Source organism: Ranitomeya imitator, chromosome 7 (genome assembly GCF_032444005.1).
Source record: "Ranitomeya imitator isolate aRanImi1 chromosome 7, aRanImi1.pri, whole genome shotgun sequence".
NCBI classification, from domain to species: Eukaryota; Metazoa; Chordata; class Amphibia; order Anura; family Dendrobatidae; genus Ranitomeya; species Ranitomeya imitator.
In genome coordinates this window covers 28,320,565-28,334,088 of record NC_091288.1, presented here as the reverse complement: position 1 = coordinate 28,334,088, position 13,524 = coordinate 28,320,565, and the positions used below count along the sequence as shown (strand labels likewise).

The 13,524-nt window shown below is 39.6% G+C and overlaps 1 protein-coding gene across 2 annotated transcripts in view; it reads right to left on the bottom strand.

The window, feature by feature from the left end:
- GALNT13 (polypeptide N-acetylgalactosaminyltransferase 13) overlaps positions 1 to 13,524 on the bottom strand; it is a 300,662-nt gene that overhangs the window by 41,421 nt on the left and 245,717 nt on the right. For both annotated transcript variants that reach the window (XM_069732955.1, XM_069732956.1), the window contains exon 9: positions 11,198 to 11,296. In XM_069732955.1, coding sequence (XP_069589056.1) covers positions 11,198 to 11,296 — 99 coding nt within the window. The remainder of the gene's footprint in view (positions 1 to 11,197; positions 11,297 to 13,524) is intronic.

The following is a 13,524-nucleotide window of genomic DNA, read 5'->3' as shown; positions in this document are numbered from 1 at the left end:
TTTTTTATTTTTATGGTTCTGCATTATAAAATTCTGTGAAGCACTTGGTGGGTCAAAGTGCTCACCACACATCCAGATAAGTTCCTTAGGGGGTCTACTTTCCAAAATGGTGTCACTTGTGGGGGGTTTCAATGTTTAGGCACATCAGGGGCTCTCCAAACGAAACATGGCGTCCCATCTCAATTCCTGTCAATTTTGCATTGAAAAGTCAAATAGCGCTCCTTCCCTTCCGAGCTCTCCCATGCGCCCAAACAGTGGTTTACTGCCACATATGGGGTATCAGCGTACTCAGGACAAATTGGACAACAACTTTTGGGGTCCATTTTCTCCTGTTACCCTTGGTAAAATAAAACAAATTGGAGCTGAAGTAAATTTTTTGTGTAATAAAGTTAAATGTTCATTTTTATTTAAACATTCCAAAAATTCCTATTAAACACCTGAAGGGTTAATAAACTTCTTGAATGTGGTTTTGAGCACCTTGAGGGGTGCAGTTTTTAGAATGGTGTCACACTTGGGCATTTTCTATCATATAGACCCCTCAAAATGACTTCAAATGAGACGTGGTCCCTAAAAAAAAATGGTGTTGTAAAAATGAGAAATTGCTGGTCAACTTTTAACCCTTATAACTCCCTAACAAAAAAAAAAATTGGTTCCAAAATTATGCTGATGTAAAGGAGACATGTGGGAAATGTTACTTATTAAGTATTTTGTGTGACATATCTCTGTGATTTAATTGCATAAAAATTCAAAGTTTGAAAATTGCGAAATTTTCAAAATTTTCGCCAAATTTCCGTTTTTTTCACAAATAAACGCAGGTACTATCAAAGAAATTTTACCACTATCATGAAGTACAATATGTCACGAGAAAACAATGTCAGAATCACCAGGATCCGTTGAAGCGTTTCGGAGTTATAACCTCATAAAGGGACAGTGGTCAGAATTGTAAAAATTGGCCTGGTCATTGACGTGCAAACCACCCTTGGGGGTAAAGGGGTTAAAGCTATCTAGTGCTGTATGAAATATATATATATATGTGTGTCTCACTGACATATATATATATATCTAGACAGTATATATGTTTTAACGAATATTTGAGCCCATGGATCCAATGTACGTCCGTTTTGCAAGCCGGCGAGAAAATCTCGCAGTACGGATGCCATACGGATTACATACGGGGGATGACATGCGCAAAATATGCTGCCACACCCTGCCTACGAATGACATACGGATCACTATTTTGGGGACATCTCTGCGTATTACGGCCGTAAAAAACGGACCGTATTTTCATACGCTGAGTGTGACGCCGGCCTTAAGCTTCTGTGTTTTACCGTCTTATTGCCATTTCCAGCATGAGTTAACTCAGAATCTGTCAGTGAGCTCATTCTTAAAGGAACATTTACAATTATTTATATTTCTTCTTCTGACCTCTTCCTTCCCTACTTATGTCTACAATTTTCAGCTCATTTTTCATGAAGAGTTATGTATTTGAAAGTCAGTATAAGCTCACTGACAGATTCTGTGTTAACTCATTTTGCAGCTAGCAAAAGACAGTGCAACACAGAGGCTATAACAGACGAATGATGCAAAAAAAAAATTATTATATTGAATTGCAAAAAATAAATTTAGTAAAAATGCATGCAAGTTAATTATCTCAACAGTGTCCAAATCCTTTAAACGGATTCTGTCAATAAGATTAAGTCCTCAAACCACGTATATGACCATGCAGGTCTTTAAAATGTAAATTCATCAATAATTTTATATCTTCTATCTGTTGCTGCATTCCCAAGTTAGCAGCATTTTAATTATTATGAACATGAGATGTTAAGTGCTCGGGGCATGAAAGAGCACTTAAGGAGTTTGTTTTCCCACCCAGCACATGTACTAACATGTTTAACTGATTAATAGATCACTGTACGTGTAACATTAGATGTTAGGTGAGAAAATTAGATAGTGAGCTATCCATCATGTTAAAGGGGCTGGTGCTAGGTGGGGAAACAACCTTAGGAGGCCGATGCATGAGAAGTGCTCTCTCACATCCAGAGCACTTAATGCTTTATTTTCATATAAATAAAAAAAAATGAATTACTCAGGAATAGTGTTGAGCGATACCGTCCGATACTTGAAAGTATCGGTATCGGATAGTATCGGCCGATACCCGAAAAATATCGGATATCGCCGATACCGATATCCGATACCAATACAAGTCAATGGGACATCAAGTATCGGAAGGTATTCTCATGGTTCCCAGGGTCTGAAGGAGAGGAAACTCTCCTTCAGGCCCTGGGATCCATAGGGATGTGTAAAATAAAGAATTAAAATAAAAAATATTGATATATTTACCTCTCCGGCGGCCCCTGAACTCAGCGCGGGTAACCGGCAGGCTTCTTTGTTCAAAATCAGCGCTTTTAGGACCTGAGAATCACGTCCCGGCTTCTGATTGGTCGCGGGCTGCCCATGTGACCGCCACGCGACCAATCACAAGCCGCGACGTCACCGCAAGCTATTAGCGCGCTCATTTTTGAAAAATGAGCGCGTTAATGACTTTCAAAGACGTAGCGGCTTGTGATTGGTCGCGGCCACGCGACCAATGACAAGCCGCGACGTCACCGCAAGCTATTAACGCGCTCATTTTTAAAAATGAGCGCGTTAATAGCTTGCGGTGACGTCGCGGCTTGTGATTGGTCGCGGCCGCGACCAATCAAAACCCGCTACGTCTTTGAAAGCCATTAACGCGCTCATTTTTAAAAATGAGCGCGTTAATAGCTTGCGGTGACGTCGCGGCTTGTGATTGGTCGCGGCCACGCGACCAATCACAAGCCGCTACGTCTTTGAAAGCCATTAACGCGCTCATTTTTAAAAATGAGCGCGTTAATAGCTTGCGGTGACGTCGCGGCTTGTGATTGGTCGCGTGGCCACGACCAATCACAAGCCGCTACGTCTTTGAAAGTCATTAACGCGCTCATTTTTCAAAAATGAGCGCGCTAATAGCTTGCGGTGACGTCGCGGCTTGTGATTGGTCGCGTGGCAGTCACATGGGCGGCCCTCAACCAATCAGAAGCCGGGACGTGATTCTCAGGTCTTAGAAGCGCTGATTTTGAACAACGAAGCCTGCCGGTTACCCGCGCTGAGTCCAGGGGCCGCCGGAGAGGTAAATATATCAATATTTTTTATTTTAATTCTTTATTTTACACATCTCTATGTATCCGATACCGATACCCGATACCACAAAAGTATCGGATCTCGGTATCGGAATTCCGATACCGCAAGTATCGGCCGATACCCGATACTTGCGGTATCGGAATGCTCAACACTACTCAGGAATGCAGGAGCAGATAAAAGATATAAAGGTGGCAATGGATTTACTTTTCAAAAACCTACATGCCCATGTATGCAGTTTTAAATGTGCACTATTGGAAGCCAACAGCTACTTATCTGCAGCCTAGCACTCGGCAGTATGAGATTTATGGAGTCTATTACGGCTATTCCTGCTCCATGTATATTAGATCATCTGCTTATCACCAATGACTGGGAATCGATACACAAATCATGGCGGGTCAAGGAGCAGACAACCAGAGAGGCTTATTATCCTCTCCATTCACTTAAAGAGGCAGTAATGAGTCATACATATTGGAAGCTTAGAAAGTGTATATAGTGTTCCTGGGGAAAAGGTGATCAGAGACCAGGACTAGTGATGAGCGAACGTGCTGGGATAAGCTGTTATCGGAGCATGCTCGGGTGCTACAGTGAACCATTGCATATCCGTTATATTTTTATATATCCTTCACTAATAATGTTAGTAGTGTCTGTGTGCAAAATTTTGGAGTTCTAGGTGTTAAAATAAAGGGTTACATCATGGAAAAAAAACTGGCGTGGGCTCCCGCGCAATTTTCTCCGCCAGAGTGGGAAAGCCAGTGACTGAGGACAGATATTAATAGCCTGGAGAGGGTCCACGGTTATTGCCCCCCCCCCCACTGGCTAAAAAATCTGCCCCCAGCCACCCCAGAAAAGGCACCTCTGTAAGATGCGCCTACTCTGGCACTTAGCCACTCTTTTCTCACTCCCCTGTAGCAGTGGGATATGGGGTAATGAAGGGTTAATGTCACCTTGCTATTATGAGGCGACATTAAGCCTGGTTAATAATGGAGAGCTGTCAATAAGAAACCTATCCATTATTAATCCGATATTAGTAAAGGGTTAAATCTACACACACACATTAAGAATAAAGTATTTTAATGAAGTAGATAAACACACAGGTTTTATTATCTTTATTGATTTACATCATGGGACATGACTGTACGGCAGACAGGTATGGGATATTGTTTCTTTTTTAATTTCTTTCTTTTACAGGAGAACTAAGGTCTTCAGTTGGATTGAGCGTACAATAAAGATAATAAAACCCTATGTGTTTATTTATTTCATTTAAATATTTTATTCTTAATGTGTGTGTGTATTTTTAACCTTTTACTAATATTGGATTAATAATGGATAGGTGTTCTATTGACATCTCTCCATTATTAACCAGGCTTAATGTCACCTTGCAATAGCAAGGTGACATTAGCCCTTTATTACCCCATATCCCACTGCTACTCGGGAGTGGGAAGAGAGTGGCCAAGTGCCAGAATAGGCGCATCTTACAGATGTGCCTTTTCTGGGGTGGCTGGGGGCAGACGTTTTTAGCCGGGGGGGGGGCAATAACCATGGACCCTCTCCAGGCTATTAATATCTGCCCTCAGTCACTGGCTTTCCCACTCTGGCGGAGAAAATTGCTTTATTTTAACACCTAGAGCTCCAAAATTTTGCACACATACACTTCTAACATTATTACTGAGGAATATGTAAAAATATAACGGATATGAAATGGTTTACCGTATGTAAACCATGTCTCATATCCTGTCGGGTTTTGTAAGGAGTTAGCAAAAGCCGGCAATTGAATTACCAGCTTTTATGCTCTGTATTAAATATAAACATATATATATAGACTGTATATGTGTTTTCACGAATATTTGAGCTCACGGATCCATTATATGTCCATTTTGCAAGCTGGTGAGAAAATCTCACCATACGGATGCCATACAGATGCCATACGGATGACACACGGACACTTTTTGGGGAAAAAATTGCATCCTCGCATTGAGTACGGATGACACACGGATCACTGTTCCTGAACATTTCTGCGTATCTCAGCCGTAAAAAAGGACTGTATTTTTACACGTTATGTCTGACCCCGGCCTTATAGGCATGAATGTTGTCTGTGAAAAACATGGATATCACATGTACGAGAAACACTGACATGTAAATGAGCCCTAAGTCTATGGGTCCATGAAAAAATCAGACAGCACTCGGAGGCCATGCGTGTGCTGTCTGTTTTACATGGACCGGTTATTAGGAGATTCTTGTGAAACCTCCATCAGTTTGTTTTTTCATCCAAGAAAAAATAATGAAACTCTGATTTAAATCTCCTGATGAAACTCAGTATGTTTTTTTGAGTACAAGAAAAATCACTGACGTCTGATTGATCCCCTAAGCAACTTCACTCTATACGAAAAATGGATTAGACCTTGTCCTAATCATCTACAGTCAATGGTGGATCTCATCTTCCTGCCTCCAGTGTTATAAAGTGACGTAATCTTTCAAGATCTGCCTGCCCATACACTGTTCGTTATTTTTTATTCAGAAGATAGCACTAATGTTTCTTTTTACTAAGTTTTCAGCATTTTAACCAGGGCATGAAACATCTTCTTCACCAGGAAATGACTCATCTTGTATATTAGCTTTCCATGAGCCGTGGATTCTTCAGACCTTGCTTATACAGAGTTCTGAAGTGCTGTGATACACTGGGGTAAGATATATCTTTAATGGTTTCAATGAAGCTGTCATTTCCACTAAATCCTCAACTGGAAGTCAAGTACAGCAACAATCAAGTGGCAAAATTGTGCCAGCTAGAAAGCAAATCACCCTAGAAGAGCAATCCAGAGAGTCTAACTATGTCCTTCAGCAGGAAGCCATAATGTTACTAGTTTCGTAGAAAAAGATAAAAAAAATACTATTTCTGCTCCATGCCATGGTGGCTAAATGGGTGACCCAGGGTTTACATCTGCGTGGAATTTTTATGTTTTATTCATATTTTATATAATAAATACATGAACACAGATGTGCCCTTTCTTACTTTTTCTCTTGTCGCTATATATTCTAAAATGAATGGCCAACTTTCAAACAAAATAGTTGTGCTTTTCTCGTTGGGTGGTGCTTATGCTACATGTCTGTGCTCAAGAATGTATTGAAGGAAATTGAAGTTACTTACAAAATTTGTTAAAAGATAAGGATGGACACATGTATGTTAGCTAGAGTTATGTTTTAGAAAGGATCTTTATTAGTGTTGCCACCTTCCGAATTGGATAGACCTCTCCTACTCTCAGAGTCTTTTCATGTCGGGGTTTCCTCTTGCCTTAGTTACAGATTTCTCCTTGCCATTTTTGAGAGGTTGTGCCAGTAGAGTCCCACTTTTAGAACTAGCACCTGTTGAACAGTGTGGGTACTTATAAGAATGTTTAATAAGGAAAACATGTTCTACATTGCATGGACCCATTTTCAAACGGAAAGCCAGTAAATAATTTCTTTTTTCAGAAGAACAAATCTTCCCGTAAGGGGAGAGGGGATATCAGCCTTTAAGCAGTGAGGCGATATCCAACCCAGAAAAGTCTAAAAAGCTGATGTCTGACTGTAAAAAGGAGCACCATTCCAGATAAAAACAAGAAGCTTGATCCTTCTCTGCGGAGAACATTGATTCGATACCTGAGAAGGATATTGCTGCCATGTAGAGGTGACCATGAGAAGTGTTGTGACCGGCACTTAAAGTGTGATCTCATAGGAGATGGACACTCTTGCAGAACGATGGAGGTCAACACCTGTAGGCAGTAGCCGCAGATGTCAGGTATGTGCCTCAGTTCACGTCAACTTGTTGCCTCATGTAGGACTGCTGTAACCACCAAGCTCATTGCCTCATGTGTGACAGTGTAACCTTAAAGCTTTTTGCCTCCTTGTGAGGAAAGGTCATAAATTGTGTATTCCTGCGTGCGTGGGTATTCACTGTACCACCAAGACCTAAAACATCCTATTATCAAAGGAGCGTTCCATCCTATATCTATTTGCTTAAAGAAGTTTTGCTGCTCATAAAATCAAACAAAACCAACTACTTCACCTGCTCAGGTCTTGAGTAGTGATCAGGCACGGAGGTCTACTGAAATGTCAAGGTTGCTGGTAAAATCTGCTGAAAAAAACTATGAACAACTAGGTGATATCAGCAAGAGTTGGGCACAATTCCATCCATAGATCGGAGCCAGGTCCAAGTTCATGTGGACCTTTCTCCACCTTAGGTCTCATGTCTTTTCTAATCATTGGCTTGACAAGTATAGAGCCTGCTAACGTATACTACCTAAATCCAGGAGCTTGGCATCTGCCTAGGTTTGCCTGTCACTGCCACCATCCAGGCTCTGCTAGATCTGTGCTTCCCCTTTGTTCTTTACGAGGTTGTACAATCATTTGCTTAACCTCTTCATTTTTGCCACACATCAAACACTCGCATGAAAGGCAATTTTTTTTTTGTTTTTTGACTAAGACAGACTTGGGAGAGCTTGATCTCGCAGAAAGAATAAAGCACATGAGTTGAAATGCTGTAGCTTTCCCCTCGCACCGCCCGGCAAAGCTGATGTGATTAAAAGACCTTTCTTGTTCTACGAAGTATTATGTTGTCAAGGGTTGTCAAGAGCGTCTACAGAAAAACAGACGACAGAACTATTTCTTTTATTCGCACTCTCTGGGAATACCCATCACCTGAGTCTTAAACACCTTCTCTTCTAATTATGTTAGAAATGTCACACTGATTTAATTATCCGCCATGACATTAATGGTGGATGTCTGTAAACCCAAACTGGAACTCACGGGAAAAGGAAGAAGTCTAGAAATGTTTCCGAAGATCTACCACAAGCTGTTATCGGCTGTGATGCAATAATTTTCTATGAAACCTCTAGTTTGGAGCCAACGGGACAAGTATCTTCACCCTCCTGCACCCCATCTGTATATCCCTCTACTAAAGCTTAGAGCCATGCAGATGTGTAATGCTGTCACATCACCTTGGGTTCTTGGGTTACATTAGAACCAGAAACACATGGGCCACTTGCACATTGAACAAGTCTGTAGGAACCTGTTCACACACCACCAAGAAACTTGAAGACACAAAAGAGCACAGTGAGGCCAAAAATACTCTGTTGTAAAAAAAAAAATCACAGTAATAAGCAAGTGCTAGTCAAAAGATGGAAAAAACAAGATATTTAGTTGATACTTTTTTTGCAAAAAAAGTATACTAAGCTGCTCCACCAATCGTCAAGGTATACCAATATAGAGCAGTCCTAACTAATGTATATAATCCCTATCTGATGTATTTAAAAACCTGGTCATCTGTATAGTACCTGTATAAGCAGGGTTCAGAGAGGGAATATCCATGTGGACATGCTGGATGGAACAGCTTTGATGCAAATGACCCACAAGGAGTGGTGGACTCCCCAGTCTTGTAGAAGCAAGAGAACAATTATAGAACCAGAAACACAGGGGCTACTTGCACATTGAACAAGTTTGTAGGAACCTGTTCACACACCACCAAGAAACTTGAAGACACAAAAAAAATCACAGTAATAAGCAAGTGCTAGTCAAAAGATGGAAAAAAACAGGGTATTTAGTTGATACTTTTTTTGCAAACGTGTGATTTTTTTTACAAGAGTATTTTTGACCTCACTGTGATCTTTTGTGTCTTCAAGTCTAGAATATTCTAGAAGGAAGAGTAGATGTATTCCTATGTAGCACTCGATGACAATGATGGGAGCTGTAGAAGCAATCATTAGCAGCTGTCACTGTAGCATTGTTAGAAAAACTAATTCAAAGCTCCAGTTTCCATTTTGCAGAATGGAAAACTTCAGATTGCATCTGATGCAGATGATGGAAAGGGGCAAAATCCGTTCATTCCGGCTTGTGAAGACGCAAAGTCCCTACGGAATGAACGTGGAAGAAGAATGACAGCGGTAGAGCCCATGGTTGCCAAAGGAGGAAGGATCAGCAGATCTCCCGAGTGACTACTGTGAATCACAAAGGCTGCGGGAGATGTGGAAACCAGGGACGGAGATTTCTCGGAAACCATGCGGAATAATTCAAATGGAAATAAATTAAAAAATAATTTGCAAAAGTTCAGCCCTGGATCCATCAGCTTTAATCAGTTTCATTCATTAACTGACATATATTGCGTTCACATTTACTTCAGAAGATTTATTTGTTTTATTTTTCTCATTTGATGAAGTGTTAACATTGTACATTTTTTTTGATAACTCATCAGTGCTAATTTTTTTGAATCCCTAAAATGATGTGAACATATTTTGTAACTTAACGGGGTTGTCCAGGCTCGGGATACAAGTCTACAGGTAGTCTATGTGACTGCAGACTTGTGAGGCCTTACAGCGTGCACACTACACATTGTCAGGATTCTCCAGTTCCAACGCCGGGAACAAATATGAGACTTGCACACATGCGGTCACATGCCGATTAGACGTGCTCGGTCTCACTCAATACATGTGAATTGAGCTAGGGTGGACACGTCTAGTCGGAATGTGACCAGAAGTATGAAAGTCACATACTGCCAGTCACATAACATCTGCCGCCAGCGCCGGAGAATCCTGACAGTCACATACATTAACTGCAGACTTGAACCTCACGCCTGTACAATCCCTTTAAATGCTTGGTTTTTTGGCTTAAAAATTTCAAATTGTCTTCACAATATTTTCTTGTACCATAAGGCCAGTTTCACACACCAGATTTTTTTATGTAAATTTTCAAAATTATTTTTAGTCCAAAATATTTGAATTTAGGTTTAAAAAAAAGTAGTCTATATCCTTTAACATTAATATCCTACATAACATACGAATACACATGAATGGACTTTTTTTTTAGGTCAGGACCAGAAAACACAGACAGCGAGAACGGGACCAATCAGCGATCAGGAAGGATGAGTATACCATAACTTATTTTCTTTTAATTGCTCTAAGAATGGGGATATTATGTTATAATTCCTTGGATCACATCTTTTAAATAATAAATAATCATATCTACCCAAACAAAATAATACAGAAGACTTGGACCCTATTAAAAAAATAATAATAATAATAATAATTTCCTGCTTATCCGGCCTGCCAAATAAGAAGGATTCCCCGACCATACGGCTTTAAATTGATTTTTTTCTGATTATATAAGTGTTTACCTTTTAATAACAAAATGTAATAATAAAATCCATTATTAAAAGTAAATAACAAAAATGCATAACATTGTATACAAAATGTGCAGATATAATCCCGTAGTTTCTGCTCTTGATTGAAGTATGGTTTTACTCTTTTATCCAATTCTTCATCTCTTACAGTTCAGAACTGATGTTGGATGAAAACTGGATGACAACGATTAATGACGGCCATTACAGCAGCCACTGAGGTGTCACCTAAAACTTTCTAAATACCTGAAATGGCATATAAATTGCTTCATTTTATTTATTCATTTTTTTTTTTACTTTATTTAAAGAGAACCTGCAACCTTCGTAACATGCCATAAAGTATTCTGCTAATAAATCCACAAAAAAAAATAATATTCAAATAATAACATTATATTGGAAGATTATTATTTAACCAACTAAATATACTATTTTTTCCTGATTCAAATATTTTTGGCAATAATTTTCCTAATATATTTTTGTTGTTTTTCTGACATTCTGAAATGCAAATCTTTAACCTATAGATTTAAAGAACAACATTTTAGATGATTCCAGTCACCACTAGAGGGAGCCTAAGAGCTTACTGCATACTGACTGCTCTTTAGCTCCCTCTAGTGGAATCTGTGTTATCAGCTGTGGATAGAGGTGTTACCTGACATTGTAATTCTGCCTCTGCTGATAAGGAGCCTGCTGAAAACGCTTTTTAAAAGAACTGGAAGTATAAATTCTAAAAAAAATAAAAAAAATAAATGTACTACAAAACCTGATTTAAACATGTTATCTTTCCCTTTAAGGGTGAATATACACTTTAACACAGCATCTAGATGGCCCCCCACTTTAATTTTGCAGTGTACCTGATTATTTCCAGGGTCCCTCTTCTTTTAGTTTAGTGTTACTGACCTGATTCCCTCCCATGCCATGACAGTTGAAGATGCCAACTTTTTCATTTTCTTTGCGGCCCATGTTATCCAGACATTGGTTCGTTTCCACATTTCTGATCTATGAAGTAAAGGAGAAGAAAGTTTCATAGTTTCATGGTACAAATTCATCACGTACAAAGTTTCATCATAAGTAAAAAGAAGACACAAGTTCTTCTACTTCATCCTGTTATCCTGCGGAGCTGATCCAGAGGAACCGAAAACAACCACCAGGAGGGAGAAGACAATCGATCCCAGGGAAGCAGGAAAAGTTAAAATATGTCAATCAGAATACATTCCAGAGTGAAGAACAAGGAGGAAACAAAGAATGCAGAAAACTCAGAATCTTATGTCTTTGCTAGAAATATTCATCTATGTAACTATCATTTATCTGTCATCTATCTCACTGATATCACTCTCTGTTATCTATCTATCCCCCTCTCTCTATAAATCCCTCTGTCTATTTTCTAGATAGATAATATATAGATAGAGATAATAGATAGATAATAGATGGATAGATAGATAGATCGATAAGATATATAGATAATAGATAGATAATAGATAGATATATATAGATAATAGATAGATAATAGATGGATAGATAATAGATAGATAATAGATGATAGATAGATAGATAGATAGATAGATAGATAGATAGATAGATAGATAGATAGATAATAGATAGAGAGAGAGATAGATAGATAGTAGATAGATATTAGATAGAAAGATAAATAGATAGATAGATACTGTAGATAGATAGATAATAGATAGATATTAGATACAGTGGGGCAAAAAAGTATTTAGTCAATCAGCAATAGTGCAAGTTCCACCACTTAAAAAGATGAGAGGCGTTTGTAATTTACATCATAGGTAGACCTCAACTATGGGAGACAAACTGAGAAAAAAAAATCCAGAAAATCACATTGTCTGTTTTTTTAACATTTTATTTGCATATTATGGTGGAAAATAAGTATTTGGTCAGAAACAAAATTTCATCTCAATACTTTGTAATATATCCTTTGTTGGCAATGACAGAGGTCAAACGTTTTCTGTAAGTCTTCACAAGGTTGCCACACACTGTTGTTGGTATGTTGGCCCATTCCTCCATGCAGATCTCCTCTAGAGCAGTGGTGTTTTTGGCTTTTCGCTTGGCAACACGGACTTTCAACTCCCTCCAAAGGTTTTCTATAGGGTTGAGATCTGGAGACTGGCTAGGCCACTCCAGGACCTTGAAATGCTTCTTACGAAGCCACTCCTTCGTTGCCCTGGCGGTGTGCTTTGGATCATTGTCATGTTGAAAGACCCAGCCACGTTTTATCTTCAATGCCCTTGCTGATGGAAGGAGGTTTGCACTCAGAATCTCACGATACATGGCCCCATTCATTCTTTCATGTACCCGGATCAGTCGTCCTGGCCCCTTTGCAGAGAAACAGCCCAAAAGCATGATGTTTCCACCACCATGCTTTACAGTAGGTATGGTGTTTGATGGATGCAACTCAGCATTCTTTTTCCTCCAAACACGACAAGTTGTGTTTCTACCAAACAGTTCCAGTTTGGTTTCATCAGACCATAGGACATTCTCCCAAAACTCCTCTGGATCATCCAAATGCTCTCTAGCAAGCTTCAGATGGGCCCGGACATGTACTGGCTTAAGCAGTGGGACACGTCTGGCACTGCAGGATCTGAGTCCATGGTGGCGTAGTGTGTTACTTATGGTAGACCTTGTTACATTGGTCCCAGCTCTCTGCAGTTCATTCACTAGGTCCCCCCGCGTGGTTCTGGGATTTTTGCTCACCGTTCTTGTGATCATTCTGACCCCACGGGGTGGGATTTTGCGTGGAGCCCCAGATCGAGGGAGATTATCAGTGGTCTTGTATGTCTTCCATTTTCTAATCATTGCTCCCACTGTTGACTTCTTCACTCCAAGCTGGTTGGCTATTGCAGATTCAGTCTTCCCAGCCTGGTGCAGGGCTACAATTTTGTTTCTGGTGTCCTTTGACAGCTCTTTGGTCTTCACCATAGTGGAGTTTGGAGTCAGACTGTTTGAGGGTGTGCACAGGTGTCTTTTTATACTGATAACAAGTTTAAACAGGTGCCATTACTACAGGTAATGAGTGGAGGAAAGAGGAGACTCTTAAAGAAGAAGTTACAGGTCTGTGAGAGCCAGAAATCTTGATTGTTTGTTTCTGACCAAATACTTATTTTCCACCATAATATGCAATAAAAATGTTAAAAAAACAGACAATGTGATTTTCTGGATTTTTTTTTCTCAGTTTGTCTCCCATAGTTGAGGTCTACCTATGATGTAAA